The 22,256-nt window shown below is 66.4% G+C and overlaps 1 protein-coding gene across 1 annotated transcript in view; it reads left to right on the top strand.

Moving 5' to 3' along the window:
- Window positions 1-22,256, top strand: part of HSPG2 (heparan sulfate proteoglycan 2) — a 41,961-nt gene that overhangs the window by 5,204 nt on the left and 14,501 nt on the right. The window contains 58 exon segments of the mRNA XM_086476333.1: window positions 280-357; window positions 359-413; window positions 1,145-1,228; window positions 1,357-1,422; window positions 1,660-1,769; window positions 1,868-1,926; window positions 2,528-2,688; window positions 2,905-2,987; window positions 2,989-3,031; window positions 3,832-3,965; window positions 3,967-4,081; window positions 4,178-4,297; window positions 4,375-4,506; window positions 5,556-5,700; window positions 6,308-6,456; window positions 6,567-6,713; window positions 6,778-6,941; window positions 7,014-7,190; window positions 7,765-7,961; window positions 8,043-8,190; window positions 8,280-8,407; window positions 8,484-8,570; window positions 8,655-8,713; window positions 8,800-8,867; window positions 9,717-9,857; window positions 10,777-10,953; window positions 11,033-11,212; window positions 11,294-11,412; window positions 11,497-11,608; window positions 11,693-11,806; window positions 11,890-12,017; window positions 12,102-12,188; window positions 12,278-12,327; window positions 12,422-12,510; window positions 12,620-12,760; window positions 12,853-13,044; window positions 13,499-13,591; window positions 13,677-13,757; window positions 13,846-14,076; window positions 14,214-14,327; window positions 14,432-14,559; window positions 14,646-14,732; window positions 16,008-16,234; window positions 16,336-16,446; window positions 16,527-16,627; window positions 17,493-17,673; window positions 18,241-18,300; window positions 18,503-18,625; window positions 18,722-18,862; window positions 19,483-19,625; window positions 19,713-19,848; window positions 19,936-20,081; window positions 20,165-20,303; window positions 20,383-20,537; window positions 20,869-21,007; window positions 21,141-21,292; window positions 21,592-21,730; window positions 21,931-22,088. Of these exon segments, the coding sequence (XP_086332459.1) occupies window positions 280-357; window positions 359-413; window positions 1,145-1,228; window positions 1,357-1,422; window positions 1,660-1,769; window positions 1,868-1,926; window positions 2,528-2,688; window positions 2,905-2,987; window positions 2,989-3,031; window positions 3,832-3,965; window positions 3,967-4,081; window positions 4,178-4,297; window positions 4,375-4,506; window positions 5,556-5,700; window positions 6,308-6,456; window positions 6,567-6,713; window positions 6,778-6,941; window positions 7,014-7,190; window positions 7,765-7,961; window positions 8,043-8,190; window positions 8,280-8,407; window positions 8,484-8,570; window positions 8,655-8,713; window positions 8,800-8,867; window positions 9,717-9,857; window positions 10,777-10,953; window positions 11,033-11,212; window positions 11,294-11,412; window positions 11,497-11,608; window positions 11,693-11,806; window positions 11,890-12,017; window positions 12,102-12,188; window positions 12,278-12,327; window positions 12,422-12,510; window positions 12,620-12,760; window positions 12,853-13,044; window positions 13,499-13,591; window positions 13,677-13,757; window positions 13,846-14,076; window positions 14,214-14,327; window positions 14,432-14,559; window positions 14,646-14,732; window positions 16,008-16,234; window positions 16,336-16,446; window positions 16,527-16,627; window positions 17,493-17,673; window positions 18,241-18,300; window positions 18,503-18,625; window positions 18,722-18,862; window positions 19,483-19,625; window positions 19,713-19,848; window positions 19,936-20,081; window positions 20,165-20,303; window positions 20,383-20,537; window positions 20,869-21,007; window positions 21,141-21,292; window positions 21,592-21,730; window positions 21,931-22,088 (7,224 nt within the window).

Genomic DNA, 22,256 nt, shown 5'->3' with positions numbered 1-22,256 from the left:
CACGTGTAGCGGTGAAATGGCGTGCGCGCAGCCCCCGCTGCCCTCGCACACGCGCACCCCCGCCGTGTGCCTGCACACGCGTGTGCCCGCTGCCGTGGCGGTGCCGTGGCGGCGCAGGAATGCGGTGGGTGGGCGATGAGCTCATCCCGCGCCGGCCGTGACTCCACCGCGCAGCTATGCAGCCCTGGCCCTGCCAGCACCCACCCGGGTGTGTGTCCCCCCCCTCGGTGCCGGTGACGTGGCCTGGCACCCAGCGGGGGGGTGACGGGTGTCCCCCAGGTCACCCGAGGCACCCGGGGCTTGGCCGAGACCTCCTTCCCCGAGGACACGGTGGCCGACCACATCGGGGGGACGCGGGGGACGCCGGTACTACCGACACCTCTCCGATGACGAGGACCTGGTGGCATCCGGCGGTAAGGCGGCACCGTGTGGGCGGGTGTCACCGTGGGTGGGTGGCACTGCGGGTGGGTGGCACTCGCGCTGTCCCCATTGCAGGTGGCACCAGGACCTGGTGGCATCTGGTGGTAAGGTGGCACTGGGTGCCGTGGGTGGGTGGGTGCCCCCAGGGGTGGATGTCACCGTGGGTGGTTGCCACCATGGGTGCCACTCATGCTGTCCCCATTGCAGACGGCAGCGGGACCTGGTGGCAGCTGGCAGTAAGGTGGCACTGGGTGGGTGGGTGCCACTGTGGGTGGGTGTCCCCATGAATTGGTGCCACCCTGGGTGGATGTCACCGTGAGTGGGTGCCGCTCGTGCTGTCCCCGTTGCGGATGGCACCAGGACCTGGTGGCATCCCATGGTAAGGTGGCACCAAGTGGGTGGGTGCCACTGTGGTTGAGTGTCACCCTGGGTGGCTGTCACCGTGGATAGGTGCCACTATGGGTGCCACTCTGTCCCCATTGCAGATGGCACCAGGACCTGGTGGCATCTGGTGGTAAGGTGGCACTGGGTGCCGTGGGTGGGTGGGTGCCACTAGGGGTGGGTGTCACCATGAGCGAGTGCCACCCTGGGTACCACTCAAGCTGTCCCCATTGCAGATGGCACCAGGACCTGGTGGCATCCAGCAGTAAGGTGTCACCGGGTGGGCGGCTGTCACCGTGGGTGGATGCCACCCGGGGTGCCACCCGCGCTGTCCCCATTGCAGATGGCAGCGGGGAGGATGGCAGCGGTGTCACCTGGCCACCAGTGACCACTACCCACCTGCCCAGCGTCGGGCTGGCACCCACCGGTAAGAGGACGCCGTGGGGTGGCACCTGTCCCCTGGGTGTCACCTGCGTGTCACCGCTCTCAAGCTCTGTCTTCATCCTCCTCTTCCTCTTCCTCCTCTTCTTCCTCCTCCTCCTCCTCGGCGGGCAGCGCCCGGGCCCCCCCCCGCACCGGCGGGCATGGTGGTGGCCGAGCCCGAGGACGACCCCCCGCTGAGTAAGTGACACATTTTGGGGGACACCCCACCCTTGCTGCACCCCCACTTTTTTCTCCCTGTATATGGGGGGGGACACACAGCTGGAATGGGGGTGGGCCACAGCTGGATGGGCGGCACAGATGGATTGGGGGGTCATAGCTGGATGGGCGGCACAGGGGGGGTATTTTTGGGCATGCAGGTGCCGCCCACCCCCCATTTTTGACACATCTCCCCCCCAATTTTGACACCCCCCCTAGTTTATTTCCGGGCGCTGGTGAACTTCACCCGCAGCATCGACTACAGCCAGCGGCTGGAGGACCCTGAATCCGAGGAATTTCGGGAGATTTCCGAGGCTGTGGTGGATACGGTGAGGGGTGGGCGTCCGAGGGTGGGGGGTGCTGGAGGTGGGGGGCACCCATGGGCGCACCCTGACCCCCCCATTTTCTGCTCCTGCCGCCCCATCAGCTGGAGTCGGAGTATTACAAGGTGCCTGGGGAGCAGGTGGTCAGCGTGGTCTTCATCAAGTGAGCTGGGGGGGGGTTTGGGGGGGCTCAGGGGGTTTTGGGGAGCAGGGGGGGTTGAGGGGGCAAGGGGGGCTGGGGAGGTTTGGGGGTGCAGGTGGAATTGGCGTCTGGGGAGGACTGGACGTGATGGGGAGGTTTGGGAGGCTATGAGGGGTTTTGGGGGGCAGGGGGAGTTTGGGGGGGCTGTGGGGGTTGGGGAGGCAGGGGTGGTTTGGGGGGGCAAGGGGAATTGGGGGGCTGAGGGGGTTTGGGGGTGCAGGGGGAATTGGGGGCTGATGGTGACGCGGAGGTTTGGAGGGGCTGGGGGGGGTTAGAGGTGCAGGGGGGGATTTGGGGTGCAGGGGGGTTATGGGGATGGGGTGTTTTGGGGGGGCTGGAGAGGTTTGGGGGGCTGGGGGGGTTTAGGTATGGTGAGAAGTGTTGGAGGGGGCCAGGGGAGGTTTGGCGGGGGCAGGGAGATCCAGGAGAGCCAGTAGGAAGGTTTGGAGGTGCAGAAGAAGTTTGGGGGGGGGGGCAGTGGGGAGCTTGGGGGGTGCAGGGGACGTTTTGAGGGTGCAGAAGGGAGATTTTGGGGTGCTGCTCCCCCCCCCCCCGCCCCCAGGGAGGTGGAAGGTGACGTCTTCGTGGAGCTGGACGTGGGCTCGGAGGGGAACGGGGACGAGGCGCAGCTGGGGGGGGTCCTGCGGGACCTGCTGGCCGCCGGCTCCATCGCCTCCTACCTCACCTCCCCCCACGGCTTCCAGTTTCGGCGCCTCGGGGCCGGTAAGTGCTGGGGGGCAGTGGGGGTGACCCTGAGGAGGGGGTTGGGGGGGCTACAGGGGTGGGGTGGAGGCACAGAGACCCCCCAATATCCCATCGCTTGGTCCCGTGTACTGGTACATCTGGAAGACTCACCCCCTCTCCTGCCTCGACGAATTTCGGGGGGGGGGATATTTAGGGGGGGGATATATCACCCTGATTGTGCCCCCCCCCAACCAGTGACCCCCCACCCGCGTGCTTGCACCCCCTTGGAGTTCACCTGCGGCAGTGGTGAGTGCATCGCCGGTGAATACCGCTGCGACCCGCCGGCCCGACTGCCGCGACGCCTCCGATGAGGACGGCTGCGGTGAGGACCGCCCCCCAAAACCCCCCTGCACCCCCATTTTCCCCATAAACCACCCCATTTCCCCCCAAACTCCCCCACCCTCCCATTTTCCCCCATAACCCGCCTGCACCCCCATTTCCCCCTATGATCCTCCTAAACCCCCCCTGCACCCCCATTTCTCCTCCACAACCCCCTGCGCCCCCATTTTCCCCTATAACACCCATAACCCCCTTGCGCCCCTATTTTCCCCTATACCCTCAATAAACCTCCCTCACCCCCATTTCCCCTCCATAACTCCCCTGCACCCCCATTTCCCCCATAACCACCCCCTGCACCCCGGTTTCCCCCTATAACCCCCCTGTAAGCCCCCCTGCACCCCCATTTCCTCCATAACATCTCCTGCACCCCCATTTCCCCCTTATAACCCCCATAACCCCCCGCACCTCCTTTTCCTCCTTACAATCCCCCTACACCCCTGTTTTCCCCTATAACACCCAATAACACCCCTGCACCCCCATTTCACCCTCATAAGCCCCCTGCACCCCCACTTCCCCCAAAACACCTCCTGCACTCCCATTTCCCCCTTACAACCCCCCTGCACCCCCACTCCCCCCCATAACCCCCCCAAGCCCCATGGACCCCCGTTTCTCCCATAACCCCCCCACCCCCCCATTTCCCCCCCCGTACTGCCCCCTGCACCCCCATTCCCCCTCATAACCCCCCATAAGCCCCCTGCACCCCCATTTCTCCCATAAACCCCCCATATTCCCCTCGCACCCCTATTTCCCCCCCATAACCCCCCCCCCCCCCAATCCCCGCAGCCCCCCTGACGCGGATGCCCCCCACCACCGCTCGCCCCGCCACCACCCGCCCCGTGAGCACTGTCACCGCAGCCGCCTCCACCGCCCCCCCACGCCGCCCCGTCACCCCACGCCCCCCCCCGACCGCCGGTGGGTGTGGGTGGGTGCCGAGCGGGCGAGACCGCCTGCGCCGACGGGCGCTGCGTCCCCCGCGATTACCTCTGCGACGGCGAGCCCGACTGCGCCGACGGCAGCGACGAGGAAGCCTGCGGTGAGTTTATGGCGAGGGTTTGGGGGGGCTGCCGGGGGGGGGGGAGGGGGGCGTGGCAGGGCACCCTGTGGGTGCTGACCCCCACAAATCACCCAGGCACCCCCTCGCCCTGCGAACCCAACGAGTTCAAGTGCCGCAACGGGCACTGCGCCCTCAAGCTTTGGCGGTGCGACGGCGAGAACGATTGCGGCGACGGCTCCGACGAGACCGATTGCCGTGAGTAGCGGAGGGTGGGGGACACTCGCGGTGACGGGGACCCGGTTGATGACACGTGGCACCCGTCACCGCTGCAGCCACCAAGGCACCCGGTGCGGCGTGCGGGCCGGCGGAGTTTCGGTGCGTGGCGAGCGGGACCTGCATCCGTGCCAGCTACCAGTGCGACCGGGAGCCCGACTGTCCCGACCGCTCCGATGAGGTCGGCTGCGGTGAGTGACACCGGGAGGGGACACGTCCACCAGGGGTGGGGACGTGGTGGCTGGGTTTGGGGACCCTGTGTTGTGGGGGCTGCGTGCCGGGGATGCTGCGCCCCGAGCTGTGCTGGGGATGTGGTGCTGTGGCACCGGGATGGGGACATGGCACCTGGGGACCGCATGCCATGGCGCTGGGCTGGGGACCCTGTGCCATGGCACCGTGCTGGGGACATTGCACCCAGGGACCCTGTGCCATGGCAGCAGGCTGGGGACACTGTCCCCGAGCTGTGCCAGGGACCCTGTGCCATGGTGCCGGGCTGGGGACACTGTGCCATGGCACCATGCTGGGGACATTGAGCCCAGGGACCCTGTGCCATGGCACCAGGCGGAGGACACTGTCCTCGAGCTGTGCCAGGGATGCTGCGCTGTGCCAGGTACCCCATGCCATGGCGCTGGGCTGGGGACACTGTCCCCGATCTGTGCCAGGGACCCTGTGCCATGGTGCCGTGCTGGGGACATTGTAGCCAGGGTCCCTGTGCCATGGCACCAGGCTGGGGACACTGTGCCATGGCACCATGCTGGGGACATTGAGCCCAGGGACCCTGTGCCGTTGCACCAGGCGGGGGACACTGTCCCCGAGCTGTGCCAGGGATGCTGCGCTGTGCCAGGTACCCCATGCCATGGCGCTGGGCTGGGGACACTGTCCCCGAGCTGTGCCAGGGATGCTGAGCTGTGCCAGGGACCCTGTGCCATGGCATCAGGCCAGGGACGCTGTACTGGGGACACTCCCCAGTTGGTGCCATGCTGGGGACCCTCTGTTGTGGCCCCGTGCTGTCTACAGTGCCGGTGGCCCCATCCCCGAGCGGTGCCACTCTGGGGTCCCAGTGCCATGGCACGGCACTGGATGCGGCACTGGTGACCACTGGTCCCCAAGCTGGCCTGGGGGGGACCCGGCACTGGTGCTCCCGTCGCCGCATGATGCCACGCCGTGTCTGTCGGGGCGGGGCGGTGGCGGTGGCAGTGACGGTGGCTGTGGCGGTGACGGTGGCTGTGGGCGCGGGCAGTGCCCCCGCAGGTGGTGACGCTCCCCCGGGAGTCGGTGCGGGCGGTGCCGGGGCAGACCGTGACCTTCACCTGCGTGGCCACCGGTGTCCCCACCCCCATCATCACCTGGCGCCTCAACTGGGGCCACACCCCCAGCAGCCACAGGTGGGGGCGGGGCCTAGGGGGGCGGGGTCTGAGAGGGCGGGGTCTAAGGGGCGGTGGCCTGCAGGGGCAAGGGAACTGGGGAAGGGGCTTGGGGGGAGGGGGTGGGGCTTGGTGTGGGGGGGAGGGGTTTATCTTTGGGTGTGGCTTGAGGTGGGAGGGGTTTGTAATGGTGGGAGGGGCCTGTGGAGGGCGGGGCTTGTGCTGGGGGTGGAGGTGGTGGGCGGTGGTTGTGCTTGGGGTGGGGCCTGTAATGGTGGGAGGGGCTTGTGCCCGGGGGAGGGGCTTGTGCCCGGGGGAGGGGCTTGCACTTTGGGGGAGGGGTCTTTGGTGGTGAGAGTGGCTTGTACTAGAGAAGAGCCCTGTGGTGGGAGGGGTTTGCACACAGGGGCGGGGCTTGCACGGGGGCATGGCCTGCTGCGGTGGGCGGGGCTTCCAGGGCAGGACTCCCAGCAAGGGGGCGGAGCTAACACCCGCAGCGTGCAAGGGAGGAGCTGCACGAGGGGGTGGGGCTTGCACGAGGGAGCGGGGTCTGGGCCTAAGCAGGGCATGTCATGGGGCTGTGCTCCTCTCCTGGTGCCGGGTGCCGAGTGCCAAGCGTGCCGCGCAGGGTGTCGATCGTGAGCGAGGCCGGGCAGGGCACGCTGACCATCCGGGACGTGAAAGAAGCCGACCAAGGCGCCTACACCTGCGAGGCCATCAACACCCTCGGCATGGTCTTCGGCATCCCCGACAGCATCCTCACCGTCACCCGCCCTGGTGAGTGTCCCTCCCCCTTGCCCTTCCCTCCTCATCTCCCCCAGCCCCCACCACGGCGGCATCACCGTCACCCACCGTCTCCCATCACCATCACCCACCATCTCCCGCAGGGCCATGCCCCGAGGGTCACTTCCAGGTGACAGGGACATCCCGCTGCCTGCCCTGCTTCTGCTTCGGCATCACCACCGCCTGCCGCGCCACTGCCCGCCACCGCCACCGCCTCCGCCTCCGCTTCGACCGCCCCGATGACTTCAAGGGTGAGTTCTGGGGACAAGGGGTGGGGGACAAAGGACGTGCCAGGGGCTGAGCATCTCCTTGCAGGCGTCAACGTGACGGTGCCGTCAGCGCCGTCTCCGCCGGCGCTCTCGGCCACCCAGCTCCACGTGGACGTTGGCGCCGAGGAATTCCAGCTCCTGGACCTGTCCCGCCGCTTCCTGGCGCTCGACGCCTTCTGGGCGCTGCCGGACACCTTCCTTGGGGACAAGGTGACACCAGGGTGGGGGACAGGGCTGGGGACACCAGTGGCACAGCCGCTGACAGCCTGCTGATGCCACCAGGTGGATGCCTACGGGGGAGCGCTGAGCTACGGGGTGCGGTACCGGCTGGGGCGGGGACCCCCCGAGCCCACCACCCACCCTGACGTGGTGCTGCGGGGCCACGGGCGGCAGCTGCGGGCACGTGCCGGGGCCACCCAGCCCGATGTCCTCAACCGGCGGCAAGTGCCCTTCACTGAGGTGGGTGGGAGCTGGGCGGGGGGTGGCAGTGGTGGTGAGTGGGTGATGGTGATGGTGAGTGGGTGGTGATGGTGAGTGGGTGGTGATGGTGAGTGGGTGATGGTGGTGAGTGGGTGATGGTGGTGGTGAGTGGGTGATGGTGGTGGTGAGTGGGGGGGGGTGGGAGGGTGACGGTGGTGGTGAGTGGGAGGGTGATGGCGGTGACGGTGGGTGGGTGATGGTGATGGTGGTGGTGGGTGGCGGGTGATGCCAGTGGTGATGGAAGAGGTGATGCCGATGGTGGTAGGTGGGTGATGGTGATGGTGGTGGCGGGTGGGTAATGGTGATAGCAGTGGGTGGGCGATGGTAGTGATGGGGGTGGGAGGGTGATGGCAGTGATGGTAGTGGGTGATGGTGGTGGTGATGGACAAGTGATGCTGATGGTGGTGTGTGGGTGATGCTGGTGATGGGCAAGTGGTGCTGGTGGTGATGAGTGAATGGTGCCGTTGGCGGCAGGCGGGTGATAGCGGTGATGGGCAGGTGATGCCAGTGTTGGCATCACCCTGGGCTGACACCGATGTCACCGTCCCGGCAGGACCACTGGGAGGACGAGGAGGGTGCCCCAGTGAGCCGGGAGCTGCTGCTGCTGGTGCTGCAGGGGCTGGAGGGCATCTTCATCCGAGCGGTCTATGACGGGCGCATGGCCAGCGTGGGGCTCAGCGACGTGACCATGGACATCACCAGCCCCAGTGACACCGGCCTGGGGCCAGCCGGGGACGTCGAGGAGTGCAGGTGACCGCTGGTAGCGAGGCCGCGGGCTCGGTGCCACCGCCACCACGATGCCCCCATCGTCACGCCGCTGTGTCCCTCCAGGTGCCCCGTGGGCTACACGGGGCTGTCGTGCCAGCGATGTGCCACCCGCTTCGAGCGGGTGATGAGGGGACCCTACTTGGGGACTTGCTCCGGTTGTGGCTGCCACGGCCACTCCAGCACCTGTGACCCCGTTTTTGGGCACTGCCTGGTAAGGAGGAGGTGTGTGACAAGGGAACAGGGATGTGGCGTGGTGTGACCACCCCCCATGTGCCATGTGTGTGTGTGTCCCCTCCCCAGAACTGCCAGCACAACACAGAGGGTCCCCAATGTGAGAAGTGCAAACCCGGCTTCTTCGGCGATGCCACCAAGGGCACAGCCACCGCCTGTCACCCTTGTCCCTGTCCCTACACCGAGCCGGCTCGCAGGTGGGTGCCAACCCCTGGGGACACGCTCCCCCCCGCCACCCCCTCTCCAAAGTGTCACCGTCATTGTCACCTGCAGGTTTTCGGAGTCGTGCTTTTTGGACACTGATGGCCAAGCCACCTGCGACGCCTGCGCACCCGGTTACGCCGGCCGCCGCTGCGAGAGGTGGGGGGGTGGGGGGGGGGTCCCTATAACCACTCCCCACCCCCACCCGAGACCCCCCCACCCATCACCCACCCATCCCCATAGGTGCGCCCCGGGCTACGAGGGAGACCCCATCCAGCCGGGTGGCAAGTGCACCCCGATCGGTGAGTGGTGGGTGGTGGTTGTGGGGTGCCCCCCTCCCCGCCACCCACCCGTGGGTGCCCCCCACCCTCACCCTCGCTGCCCTCAGGCCAGGAGCTCATCAAGTGCGACGCCCGCGGGGGCAAGGACGAGGCCGGTGGCACGTGCCACTGCAAGGTGCGGGCAAGGAGCCAGACGGGGGGGAGGAAGGGGGGGGGGCTGGGTGCTCCCATCTCCGCCAGCACCCAGTCCAATCCCTGAGGCACCCAGTGTGACCCCCCCCCTAACACCCAGTGGCATCCCGGGGGTACCTAGTCCAATCCCATGGCACCCAGTCTGATCCCCTGTAGCACCTATTCTGACCCCTCCCTCCGTGGCACCCAGTCCAGTGTCTGGGTTACCCAGTCTGATGCCCCTCAGCACCCATGCCAATCCCCCTCCCCCAGCACCCAGTCCAACCCCCCCATGACACCCAGTCCAATCCCTGGGGCACCCAGTCTCATCTCCCCCCCAGCACCCATTCCACCCCCACTCCTCATGGCACCCAGTCCGAACTCCCCCTATGGCACCCAGTCCAGCCCCCCAGCACCCAGTCCAACCCCCCCATGACACCCAGTCCAATCCCTGGGGCCCCCAATCCCTTGTCTGTCCCTCCCCCCGCAGCACCCATTCCACCCCTACCCCATAGCACCCACCCACAGCACCCAGTCTCAAGCGCCCTATGGCCCCCAGTCCAGCCCCCCAGCACCCAGTCCAACCCCCCCCCCATGACACCCAGTCCAATCCCTGGGGCACCCAGTCCCATGTCTCTCTCTCCCCCCGCAGCACCCACTCCACCCCTACCCCATAGCACCCATTCCAACCCCCCCCCCAGCACCCAGTCCCAACCCCGCTATGGCCCCCAGTCCCCCAGTTCCATTCCCCAGCCCAGCCCCCACCTCCCCACCCCGGGCACCCCAGTTCCCCCACACCCATCTGGTCTGATCGCCCCCCACCCACGGCGCCCCCCGCTGTGCCCCCCGGCAGCCCAACGTGCGGGGGCGGCTGTGTGACGCCTGCGCCGCCGGCACCTTCCACCTGAGCGCGGCCAACCCCGAGGGCTGCCTGCCCTGCTTCTGCATGGGCGTCTCGCGGCACTGCGCCAGCTCCGCCTGGAGCCGCCACCAGGTACCCCCGGGACGTGCCGGGCCATGCCGGGTTACGTAGTGCCGTGCCGGGCCGTTTGGTGCCGTGCTGGGCCGTGCTGTGCCATTTGGTTCCGTGTTGTGCCATGTCATGCCGTACTATGTCACGTCACGCCGTGCCATGCCATGTTATGTCATGCTGTGCCTTGCCATGCTGTGCTGTGCCATTATACGCCACGTCTTGCCGTGCCTTGCCATGCCTTGCCGTGCCGTGCCATGCTGTGCCATTATATGGCGTGCCGTGACATGTAGTGCCATGTCATACTGTGCTGTGCCGTGCCATGCTGTGCATGTAATGCCATGCCGTGTCGTGCCGTGCCGTGTTGTGCCATGGCGTGCCGTGTGATGCCATGCTGTGCCACGTACTGCCATGCTATGTGCCACGTCATGCCGTGCTGTGCCGTATAGTGCCTTGCCATGCCGTGGAGTGTCATGCCATGCCATGTTGTGCGCCATGCTGTAACATGCCAGGCCGTGTAGTGCCATGTTGTGCCATGCCTTGCTGTGCCACGCTGTGCTGTGTCATGCCTTGCTGTGCCATGCTGTGCTATGCCATGTAGTGCTGTGCCATGCCATGCCGTGCCATGCCATGCTGTGCAATGCCATGTGTGCCATGCCATGCCATGCCATGTGTGCTATGCTGTGCCATGCCATGCCGTGCCATGCCATGCTGTGCAATGCCATGTGTGCCATGCGGTGCCATGCCATGCCATGTGTGCTATGCTGTGCCATGCCGTGTTGTGCCATGCCATGCCATGTGGTGCCGTGCCATGCCGTGTTGTGCCATGCCATGCCATGCCGTGCCGTGCCACGCCGTGCCGTGCCATGTTGTACTATGCTGTGCTGTGCCATGGCGTGCCGCGCCATGCCCACCACCAAGCCCCTTCCCGCTCCCCTTCCAGGTTGTCCTCACCGCCGAGGAGACGCCGCCGCTGAGCCTGGCCAACCTGGCCGGCACGCGGACGGTGGGCGACGGCGCCCGCTTCTCCTCCCCGCGGGAGCTGCTCTTCGCCGCCTTCCAGACGCTGCCCCGCGACGTCTACTACTGGGTGCTGCCCGCGCCCTTCGCCGGGGACAAGGTGCCAGCACCGGGGCCGGCTCGGGGACAAGGTGGATGTCCCCGAGCCTGGCTGAGCCTCGCCGCATCCTGCCCCGCAGGTGACATCGTACGGCGGTGAGCTGCGGTACACGGTGACGCACCGGGCACCGGCGGGTGCCCGCCCTTTGCCACGCCAGCCTGATGTCCTGCTGCAGGGCAACGGCATCGTCCTGGAGCACTTCTCCGATGCCAACCCCCCCTCCGGCGTCCCCACCACAGTTACTGTGCCCTTCCGCGAGGTGAGGACCGGCGGGTGTCCCCCTCCCTGAGCCCGGGATGGGGTTGGGGACACAACGGTCACCCCATGGTTGTGCCTGCAGCGTGCCTGGCGCCGGGCAGACGGGCGCGATGCCACCCGTGAGCATCTCCTGATGGCTTTGGCCGACGTCGACCTCTTCATGATCCGGGCGTCTTACTCAGATCAACCGGAGGAGACCAGGTACTGGGGACAGGGGAGGGGACACTGGGGACATGGGGGGCGATGACAGGCAGGGCGGTGGGGACATCCCGTCTGTCCCCACAGACTGGCCGATGTCAGCCTGGACGTGGCGGTGCCACACGCCACCGGCCGCCCGCCGGCACTGGAGGTGGAGGATTGCGCCTGCCCAGCCGGTTACCGCGGCGCCTCCTGCCAGGTGAGACCCTCGGTGTCCCCTCAGCCCAGCCCTGGGGACACCGAGTGGTGACCCACCCCGCTTGTCCCCGTGTCCCTTCCGTAGGACTGTGACACCGGCTACACCCGCAGCACCGCCGGGCTCTACCTGGGCACCTGCGAGCCGTGCCAGTGCCACGGGCACGCCAGCGAGTGCCACCCCGAGACCGGCGTCTGCCAGGTGAGCTGAGGACAGAGAGGGGACACCTCAGGGACCCCCATGGTGGTGCCACGGATGCCATCACCCCCCTTGCTCCTTTGCAGGGCTGCCGGGATCACACGGAGGGTGCTCAATGTGACAAGTGCCAACCCGGCTACTACGGCGATGCCACCCGGGGCACCCTGGGTGACTGCCAGCCCTGTCCCTGCCACGGACCTCACGGTGACACCCAGTAGGTGGCACACCCGCCCCCCCCAACCCCTACATCCCTGGGGACAACGGCAGCGTGTCACCCATGCCCTCGTCCCCTCCGCAGGGTGACCAAGAGCTGCTTCGAGGACACGGACGGGCAGCCCACCTGCAGCGCCTGCGCCCCGGGACACAGCGGGCGCCTCTGTGAGAGGTGCTGGGGGACACCGGGCTGGGGGTGGGGGGGTGTTTTTTAGGGTGCAACCCCCCTCCATTGGCTTTTTTTTGCCCTTTCTCCCATAGGTGCTCACCTGGGTACGTAGGGGACCCGCTTCGGGGAGAGCCGTGCCGAGGTAAGTGTCACAGGGAGGGGACAAGGCGGTGTCCCCCACGTTGGCATGGAGCGGGGGGGGTTGTGCCTAATGGCTGTCACCCCCTTTGCCACAGAGCCGGGGGTCCCCGGCGGGCAGTGCCAGTGCGACCCGCGTGGCAGCCTCGGCGAGGGCTGCGATGCCGACGGGCAGTGCCGCTGCAAGGTGAGCCCTGTCCCCTCCTCCTCAGCGTGTCCCTGAGCTTGGGGACGGGGACACAGCGGTGTCACCCACCCCGTGTGTTGCTCTTGTGTGTGTGTGTGTGTCCCCAAAGGCCAACGTGGAGGGTCCCCACTGTGCCACCTGCCGTCCCCACCATTTCCACCTGAGTGCCAGCGAGCCGGCCGGCTGCCTGCCCTGCTTCTGCATGGGCATCGTCCAGCACTGCGCCAGCACCGCCTACGCCCGCGGCACCGTGAGTGCCCCCCCGCCCCTTGCCCCAAGGTGACATCCCCGAGGTGTCTCCCCCTGTCCCTGACTCCCCTCACCTGTATCCCCATCCCGTAGGTCCGGACGCCTTTTGCTCCCGGGAATCCCCAGGGATTCGCCTTGGTGAACCGGCAGCGCAGCACCCGGGTGGGCACTGGCTTCGGGGTGGAGCCGGGCACCCCCCAACCCCGCTTGACCTACAACCGCTTCGGGGAGCTGCCCCCCGACTCCTACTACTGGCAGCTGCCGCCCCCCTACCAGGGGGACAAGGTAAGGGGGTGCCCCTCTCCACAGGGGACAGGGGTGCCCGTGGGAGCACCCAGCCTGCCAGCAGCTGCACCAGCTCCCTGTGGGCACCCCTGGGTGCTCCCCCCGTGGCTCTGTCGGAGGGGGAGGTGGGCGCAGCCTCCCCCATCTCCTGCCTTTTCCTTTTTCCTGCTTCCTTTTTCCCTTTCCTTTTCCCTCCTCCTTCCCATTCCTCCTTCCCACTTCCCTTTCCCCTTTCCTTTTCCCTTTCCTTTTTCCTTTTCCTTTTCCTTTTCCTTCCCCTTCCCCTTCCCCTTCCCCTTCCCCTTCCCCCCTTTTCTCCTTTTCCCCTTTTCCCCTTTTCCCCTTTTCCCTGTTTTCCCTTCCTCCTCTCATCCCTTCCCTGTCCCCATCATCATCCTCTTCCTCTCCCCATCCCATCACCATCCCAATCCAACCCCACCATCTCCCCGTGCAGGTGGGCTCCTACGGCGGGCGCCTCCGCTACACCCTGACCTACACTCCGGGGGGGCAGGGAGCCCCCTTGCCTGACGCTGACATCCAGATCACGGTATGGGGGTGCCTGGGGTGGGGCGGGGGGGGATGACATGGACAGGGTGACACCGAGAACCCCCCCTCACCCCCCATATCCACAGGGCAATGACATCACGCTGGTGGCATACCAGCCCGACCTGCCCCCGCGGACACCTCAGGCCTTTGAGATCATTTTTCGGGAGGTAGGAGGGGGTGGGTGGCTTTTGTTCCCGATGTCCCCAGAATGTGCCAAGCCAATGTCCCCACCTTGACACCCCCTTCTGCCTGCAGCAATACTGGCAGCGGCCGGATGGGCAACCGGCGACGCGGGAGCATCTCCTGATGGCTTTGGCGGACCTGGATGAGATCCTCATCCGAGCCACCTACTCCACCAGCACGGCCGCCTCCAGCATCGCCGACGTCACCATGGATATGGCTGTGCCCCCTCAACCCGGCCTTCCCCCGGCCCCCGAGGTGGAGGAATGCCGCTGCCCCCCCGGGTACCACGGGCTCTCCTGCCAGGTGACCCCCCAGCATCATCCCCAGCGTCACCTCCATCGTTATCCCCAGCACCGTCCCTGCTTCCCAGGGATATCTGGGGGGAGGTGGGGGTGTCAACACTGACGCCCCCCCCCCCTTTTTTTTTCCCCCCTGCCAAGGATTGTGCCCCCGGTTACACCCGCACCGGCGGGGGGCTGTACCTGGGGCACTGCGAGCTCTGCGAGTGCAACGGGCATTCGGAGAGCTGCCACCCCGAGAGCGGCGTCTGCTCCGTAAGGCTTTCTATGAAATAGGGGGTTTGGGGGGGGGGGGGCTGGGGTCTCCTCTTAGCTGTGTGCCCCCAAATATTTGTGTCATCATTGTGTCACCCCCCCAGGGTTGCTTGCACAACACGGCAGGGGACTTCTGTGACCAGTGTGCCCCTGGTTTCTACGGGGATGCCACCGCCGGTACCCCCGAGGACTGCCAGCCCTGCGCCTGTCCCCTCCCCTACCCCGAAAACCAGTGAGTGCTGGCATCAGGGGGGTGGGGTGGGGGGGTGGGGACGGACAGGGAGGGGACGTGCCCCCACCTGGCCCTGTCCCCTGCAGGTTCTCCAGGACTTGCGAGAGTTTGGGAGGCGGCGGGTACCGCTGCAGCGCCTGCGAGCCGGGCTACGCCGGGCAGTACTGCGAGCGGTGAGGCGCGTGGCGGGGAGGGCGGCCAGCACCCCAAAAACCCACCCCGATGGGCTCACCCCGAAATGCTTGCCTTGATAGACCCACCCAGATGGGCTCAACCCCATACTCCCACCCCAATATCCCCACCCCAAAGTGCTCACCCCCATATCCCCCACCCAACAGGCTCACCCCAGTATACTCACCCCCATATACCCACCCCAATGGCCTCACCCCCCATATACCCACCCTGATATACCCACCCTGACTTGCTCACCCCAATATACCCACCCTGATGGGCTCACCCCGATATACCACCCTGATGTACTCACCCCGATGGGCTCACCCTTATATCCACCCCAGTATACCCACTCAGATGTGCTCACTCTGATGTGCTCACCCCAGTATACTCACCCTGACGTGCTCACCCCAATATACCCACCCAATATCACCACCTTGATGGGCTCAACCACACATTCTCACCCTGATATACTCACCCCGTGTTCTCCTTCTATACCCACCCCTATATACCCACCCTGATGTGCTCACCCCAACATACCCACCCCGATGGGCTCACCCCAAAATGCTTGTCTTGATAGACCCACCCAGATGGACTCAACCCCATACTCCCACCCCAAAGTGCTCACCCTGATGGGCTCACCCCAAAGTGCTCACCCCCACATCCCCACCCAACAGGCTCACCCCAGTATACTCACCCCCATATACCCATCCCAATGGCCTCACCCCCATATACCCACCCTGATATACCCTGACTTGCTCACCCCAATATACCCACCCTGATGGGCTCACCCGGATGGGCTCACCCTTATATCCACCCCAGTATACCCACTCAGATGTGCTCACCCTGACGTGCTCACCCCGGTATACCCACCCTGACGTGCTCACCCCAATATACCCACCCCAAAATACTCACCCCAATATCACCACCTTGATGGGCTCAACCACGCATGCTCACCCCGATATACTCACCCCATGTTCTCCTTCTATACCCACCCCTATATACCCACCCTGATGTGCTCACCCCAACGTACCCACCCCAATATATGCAACCCAACGGGCTCACCCCGATGTGCTCACCCCAATCTACCCACCCTGATGGGCTCGCCCCAATATATGCACCCCAGTATGCTCACCAGCTGTACCCGCCCCAATATACGCGCCCCAGTATGCTCACCCCACTATACCCCTCAATACACCCTCCCCAACGGGCCCACCCCCATTTAGGCACCCCAACATACCCCCCCGCCATACACTCACCCCCTTTACCCCCCACAGCTGCGCCCCCGGCTACGTGGGGGACCCGACGGTGCGCGGGCAGGCGTGCGTCCCGGCAGGGTCCCCGCACCCGCTGGCCGTCCGTGTCCACCCGCCACGCACCGCGGTGGCCCAGGGCAGCGCCGTCACCCTGCGGTGCCAGGCCACCGGGGAACCCCCCTTCTATTACCACTGGGCACGAGAAGATGGGCGACCTCTCCCCGAGGGTGCCCAGAGCCGGCGACAAGGTATTGGGTGGGTGGCTTGGGGGGACACACAGCCACACACCAGGGTGTCCCCAAGGTGGTGGGGGGACATGTGGGGTATCACCCGCATGTCCCCCCGCCAGGTGAGGAGCTGCACTTCGCCAGCATCCAGCCCTCCGAAGCCGGTGTCTACGTCTGCTCCTGCCGCAACCTACGGCACAGCAACGCCAGCCGCGCCGAGGTCATTGTCACCGGTAGGTCGTTGTCACCAAGGTGGGGACGCACACGGGGACGGAGGGGAGGGGTGAGGCTCAACTCTCCCATCTCGGCGCAGAGACCCCCGACAAACCCATCACCGTCACCGTGGAGGAGAAGCGGGTGCAGCGGGTGAAGCCTGGGGCCGATGTCACCTTCGTCTGCACTGCCAAGAGCAAGGTGAGCTGCGGTGGGCACGGCACCCTTGGGTGTGTACGGGGATGTGCAGGGCATGGGGACACCCCTGGGTGCCCCTGGGGACATGCAGGGCAGGACACCCCTGGGTGCCCACCTGGTCACACAGGGCACAAGACCACCCAAGGCCTTGTAAGGTGTGTGGACACCCCTGGGTGCCCACCTGGTCCCACAGAGCAGAGGAACATCCCTGGGTGTTCATGGGGACAACCAGGGCACATGGGTGCCCATGGGACCATGCAGGGGATGGGGACGCCCCTGGGTGCCCACCCGGTACCACAGAGCAGAGGAACATCCCTGGGTGCTCATGGGGACAACCAGGGCACATGGGTGCCCATGGGACCATGCAGGGGATGGGGACGCCCCTGGGTGCCCACCTGGTCCCACAGAGCAGAGGAACATCCCTGGGTGTTCATGGGGACATCCAGGGCACATGGGTGCCCATGGGACCGTGCAGGGGATGGGGACGCCCCTGGGTGCCCACCTGGTCCCACAGGGCGCGTGAACATGCTTGAGTGTCCAGGGGGACATGCAGGACAGAAAGACACCCCTGGGTGCCCACCAGGCTGTGCAGTACATGGAAGCACCCTTGGGTGCCCACCTGGTCCCGCAGAGCAGAGGAACACCCCTGGGTGCCAGTGAGGACATCCAGGGCACGGGGACACCCCTGGGTGCCCATCCAGCCGTATGGACCCTCCAAACACCCTTGGGTGCCTACGTACCCCTACGGGACACACCAACAGCCCTGGGTGCCCATCTCTCCCTTGAGGGTGCCCGGATGGGCGTGCAGCCCACCCCCATGCCCCACCCTGTGGTCTCAGGCCTCTTCCCCTCTCTCTCCCCCCACCAGTCGCCCGCCTACACCCTGGTGTGGACGCGGCAGAACCACGGGACGCTGCCGCCCGGCGCCGTGGACTTCAACGGCATCCTGACCCTGCGCGGCGTGCGGCCCGAGGACGCCGGCGTCTACGTCTGCACCGGCTCCAACATGCTGGACATGGACGAGGGCACCGCCACGCTCTATGTCCAGGGTGAGCCCGGACGCCGGGGTGATGGGCACGCTCGGTGCCCAGATGCCAGGGTGATGGACAGGCTTGGTGCTTAGATGCCAGGGTGATGGGCAGGCTTGGTGCCCAGATGCCAGGGTGATGGGCGTGCTCGGCACCCAGACAACCAGCGTGCTCGCCACCCAGACGCTGGGGCGATGGGCTCACTCGGTGCCCAGATGCTGGGGTGATGGGCACGCTCCCCGCCCAGGTACTGGGGTGGTGGGCACACTTGGTGTCCTAACGCCAGGGTGATGGGCACGTTCGCTACCCAGATGCCTGGGCAATGGACAGACACGCCACCCAGATGCCGGGGCTGATGGGCTCACTCGGTGCCCTGACGCCAGGGTGATGGGCTCACTCAGTGCCAAGATGCCAGGGTGATGGGCAGGCTTGGTGCCCAGATACCTGGGGCTGGTGGGGACACCCACTGCTTATAGGCCAGGAGCGACGGGCAGGCTTGCTGCCCGGATGCTGGCGTGACGGGCAGGCTAGCCGCCCAGACGCCGGGGTGATGGGCACGCTCTCCTGAGACCTGCCACCCTCTTGCAGCCCCCTCGAAGACTCAGATGTTTTACGGACCCGTCGAGTTTATGGAGGGGCACAGACCCGGTGAGTCGCTGCGTTGCGGGGGGGGAATCCAGGGAGGTCCACGTGCTCCCCCACCCTCTGCATGCCGGGGCTCCACCGCGCACCCCACCACCAGCCGCGCCACACCACCCCCCTGCTTCCCACCGCTCCCACCGCCCGGGCCCAGCACCATGGCGGGGGGCTCTGACACACCCTGAGTCCCCCGCCGCGGGTCTCACCGCAGCCGGCACGGCCGCCTCCCCCACCGCCGCCGTGGAGCCGGCGCAGCTGAACGTGGCACCGGGGCAGCCAGCTGAGTTTCGCTGCGTGGTCACCGGCAGCCCCCAGCCCACCCTCGAGTGGCTCGGTAGGTGCCTGCCAGGGATGGGGGGGGACACGACACACTGGCATGAGGCCTGGGGACACGGTGACTAGGGGGTGACGCCGGGCCATGTCCCCGCAGGCACGCTGCCGCCGCGGGCGGTGGTCCAGGGCGGGACGCTGCGTTTCAGCGCCGTCGAGCCGGCTGACGAGGGGCACTACGCGTGTCGGGCGCGCAGCAGCGCCGGGCAGCACACGGCACGGGCCTTCCTCCACGTGCAAGGTGAGCCTTGTCCCCATCATCCCTGTCGTCCCCATTGTCCCCATGGTCCCCCTTGTGCGCCCCCGTTGTCCCACCATCCCTCGTCATCCCTGTCACCTCACTGTCCCCATCACCGCTGTCATCTCAGCAACCCCATTGTTCCCATCATGCCTGTCACCCCCATTGTCCCCATTATCCCCCATCATCCCTGTCACCCCCCATCATCCCCATCGTCCATCTCCATCATCCCATTGTCCCCATCATCCCATTGTCCCCATCATCTCTGTCACCCCCATTGTCTCCATTATCCCCCATCATCCCTGTCACCCCCCATCATCCCCATCGTCCATCTCCATCATCCCATTGTCTCCCTCATCCCCATCGTCTGCATCGTACCCATTACCCCTGTCATCCCCATCACCCCCATCATCCCATCACCCCCATCTCCCCCATCATCCCATTGTCCCCATCATCCCCGTCACCCGATTCGTCTCCTTCATCCCCTTCATCCCACTGTCCCCATCATCCTCATCAGCTGCATCATCCCTGTCACCCCCATCACCCCCATCCTCCCTATTGACCCCATCGCCCCCATCACACCCATCGCCCCCGGTGCCACCCTGACCCCCTGCTTCCCACAGCTGCCAACACGCCCCAGGTGCAGGTGAGCCCGGAGCGGACGGAGGTGCAGGAGGGCTCCACGGTGCGGCTCTACTGCCGGGTCTCAGGGTCACCCACCGCCACCATCACCTGGGAGAAGCAGGGGGGCACCCTGCCACCACAGGTGAGCTGGGCACCAGCACCCTTGGGTGCTCCCAGGGGGGGCACGGGTGCACCGCGGGTGCCACTCACTCCTGCCTTCACGCCACAGTCTCGCGCCGAGCAGACCGACATCGCCACGCTGGTCATCCCCTCCGTGACGGCGGCCGATGGTGGCGTCTACCTCTGCATTGGCACCAGCGCCGCCGGCACGGCCCGTGCCGCCATTGAGGTGGTGGTGGTGCCAGGTGAGGCGGGTGGGGAACGCCGGTGGGGTTCGGGGATGGTTTTGGGGAGCCACGACCTACCCGTGTCCCCCCTTTTCCTCCCTGCAGGGGTGTCACCACCTGTCCGCATCGAGTCCTCGTCCCCATCTGTCACGGAGGGACAGACCCTGGACCTCGACTGCGTGGTGGCAGGATCTGGCGCCGCCACCGTGACGTGGTACAAGCGCGGCGGCTCCCTGCCCGCTGGCCACCAGGTAGGGCGCGGGCAGCGCGGGCAGCACCCCAATTCCTGCCCCGTCCCCTGCTATGTGACACTGATGCATGTCCCCAACCTCAGGTTTCAGGGTCCCGGCTCCGTGTGCCCCATGTCACGGCAGCCGATTCGGGGGAGTACGTGTGCCGGGCGAGCTTGGGGACTGCCGTCCGGGAAGCATCCATCATTGTCACTGTCGTGGCCAGATCCGGCTCGTCCTACGGTGAGACCAGGCTCGGTGGCATTGGGGGGGACATACTGGTCCCAGCCAGGTGGTCACAGCTCTGTCCTACCCCCTTCAGGGCCACCAGCTTTGGGCGTCCCCGTCCGGATCGAGGCGTCCTCATCCACCGTGGCTGAGGGACAGAGCCTGGACCTCAACTGCGTGGTGGCCGGGCAGGGACAAGCCACCATCACGTGGTACAAGCGCGGGGGGGCCCTCCCGGCCAAGCACCAGGTAGGGGACATCGGAGGGGGATGTCCCTGAGGAGGGAGGTGGCTGGGGTTGATGCACAGCCTTGTGCAAGTTTGGGTGGCCCCTTGCAAGCCCAGGTGGTCCACGGAAGCCCAGGTGACCTCGTGCAAGCTCGGGTGGCCCATGCAAACCTAACTGGGCACTTTTGCAAGCCCAGGTGGCTCTATTCAAGCCCAGATGGCACTTGTGCAAGCTTGAATAGTCCTGGGCAAGCCCAGTGGCCCCCATACAAGCCCAAATGGCCCCATGCAAGGCCCAGCAGACCCATAGAAGCCCAAGTGGCCCTGGTGACCTTCGTGTCCCCTCCCCGCAGGTGTCCGGCTCCCGGCTGCGGCTACTGCAGGTGACAGCAGCTGACTCGGGCGAGTACGTGTGCCGGGTGACCAGCGGGGCCACCACCAAGGAAACAGCTGTGATGGTGACAATCCAGCCCAGCGGGGTCGGCACCTATGGTGAGTGGGGACAGAGGGTGACAATGCCAGCGGGGTGTCACCGTGTGCCATGGCACCGAGCTGTGTCTCGTGTGCCCGTGCCGGCAGGGCTTTGCCATGGTCACTGGTGTCACTCTCTTGTCTTGGTCCCCAGCCCCGGGCAGCACAACCCCCCTGCGCATCGAGTCCCCATCCTCCACCGTGGCCGAGGGCCAGACCCTGGACCTCAACTGCGTCATCGCCAGCCCCGCGCAGGCCACCGTCACCTGGTACAAGCGCGGGGGGTCCCTCCCAGCCAAGCACCAGGTAGGGGACACCAAGGGGAATGTCCCCAATGAGGAGTGGTTGGGATTGGCAAACGGCCCCATGCAAGCCCACGTGGCCCCACACAAGCCCACGTGGGCCCATACAAGCTCTGGTGGCCCCATGCAAGCCCTGGTGGTCTGTGCAAGCTCTGGTGGCCACATACAAGCCCGAGTAACCTGTGCAAGGTCCGGTGGCCTGTGCAAGCCTAGGTGGCCCCATGCAAGCCCAGGTGGCCCGTACAAGCCCAAATGGCCCTGTGCAAGCCCTGGCCAAATGACCCCTATGTCCCCTCCCCGCAGGTGTCCGGCTCTCGGCTGCGGCTGCTGCAGGTGACAGCGGCTGACTCGGGCGAGTACGTGTGCCGGGTGACCAGCGGGGCCACCACCAAGGAAACCTCCATCATGGTGACAATCCAGCCCAGCGGGGCCAGCACCTACTGTGAGTGGGATCTGGGAGGGGACGTGGGACATTACCCATGGGTGGGTGGCGCTGCCCTGCCGTGTCCCTGGGTCTGGGATGAACCACTCCCTGGGGAAGCCACCTCTGCGCCTGCCCATCCCGGCTTCCTGGGCTCCTGGTGTCCCTTGGAGGGTCACACGTGGTGGCGACCATGGTCTCTAACTGATCTCGGTCCCCAGCCCCGGGCAGCACAACCCCCCTGCGCATCGAGTCCTCGTCCTTGTCATCGCCCGTGGCCGAGGGCCAGACCCTGGACCTCAACTGTGTCATCGCCAGCCCCACGCAGGCCACCGTCACCTGGTACAAGCGCGGGGGGTCCCTCCCGGCCAAGCACCAGGTAGGGGATGAGAGAGGGGGATGTCCCCAAGGAGGGGTGGTTGGGGTTGACCCATGGCTCTGTGCAAGCCCAAGTAGCCCAGCTGGCCCCACGCAAGCCCTAGTAGCCCATGCAATCCCAAATGGCCCTGTGCATGCCCAGGTGGCCCTTGCAAGCCCAAGTGACCCC

This window comes from Leptosomus discolor, chromosome 20 (assembly GCF_034619465.1).
Source record: "Leptosomus discolor isolate bLepDis1 chromosome 20, bLepDis1.hap2, whole genome shotgun sequence".
NCBI classification, from domain to species: domain Eukaryota; kingdom Metazoa; phylum Chordata; class Aves; order Leptosomiformes; family Leptosomidae; genus Leptosomus; species Leptosomus discolor.
This window is presented reverse-complemented; position numbering and strand designations above follow the sequence as displayed.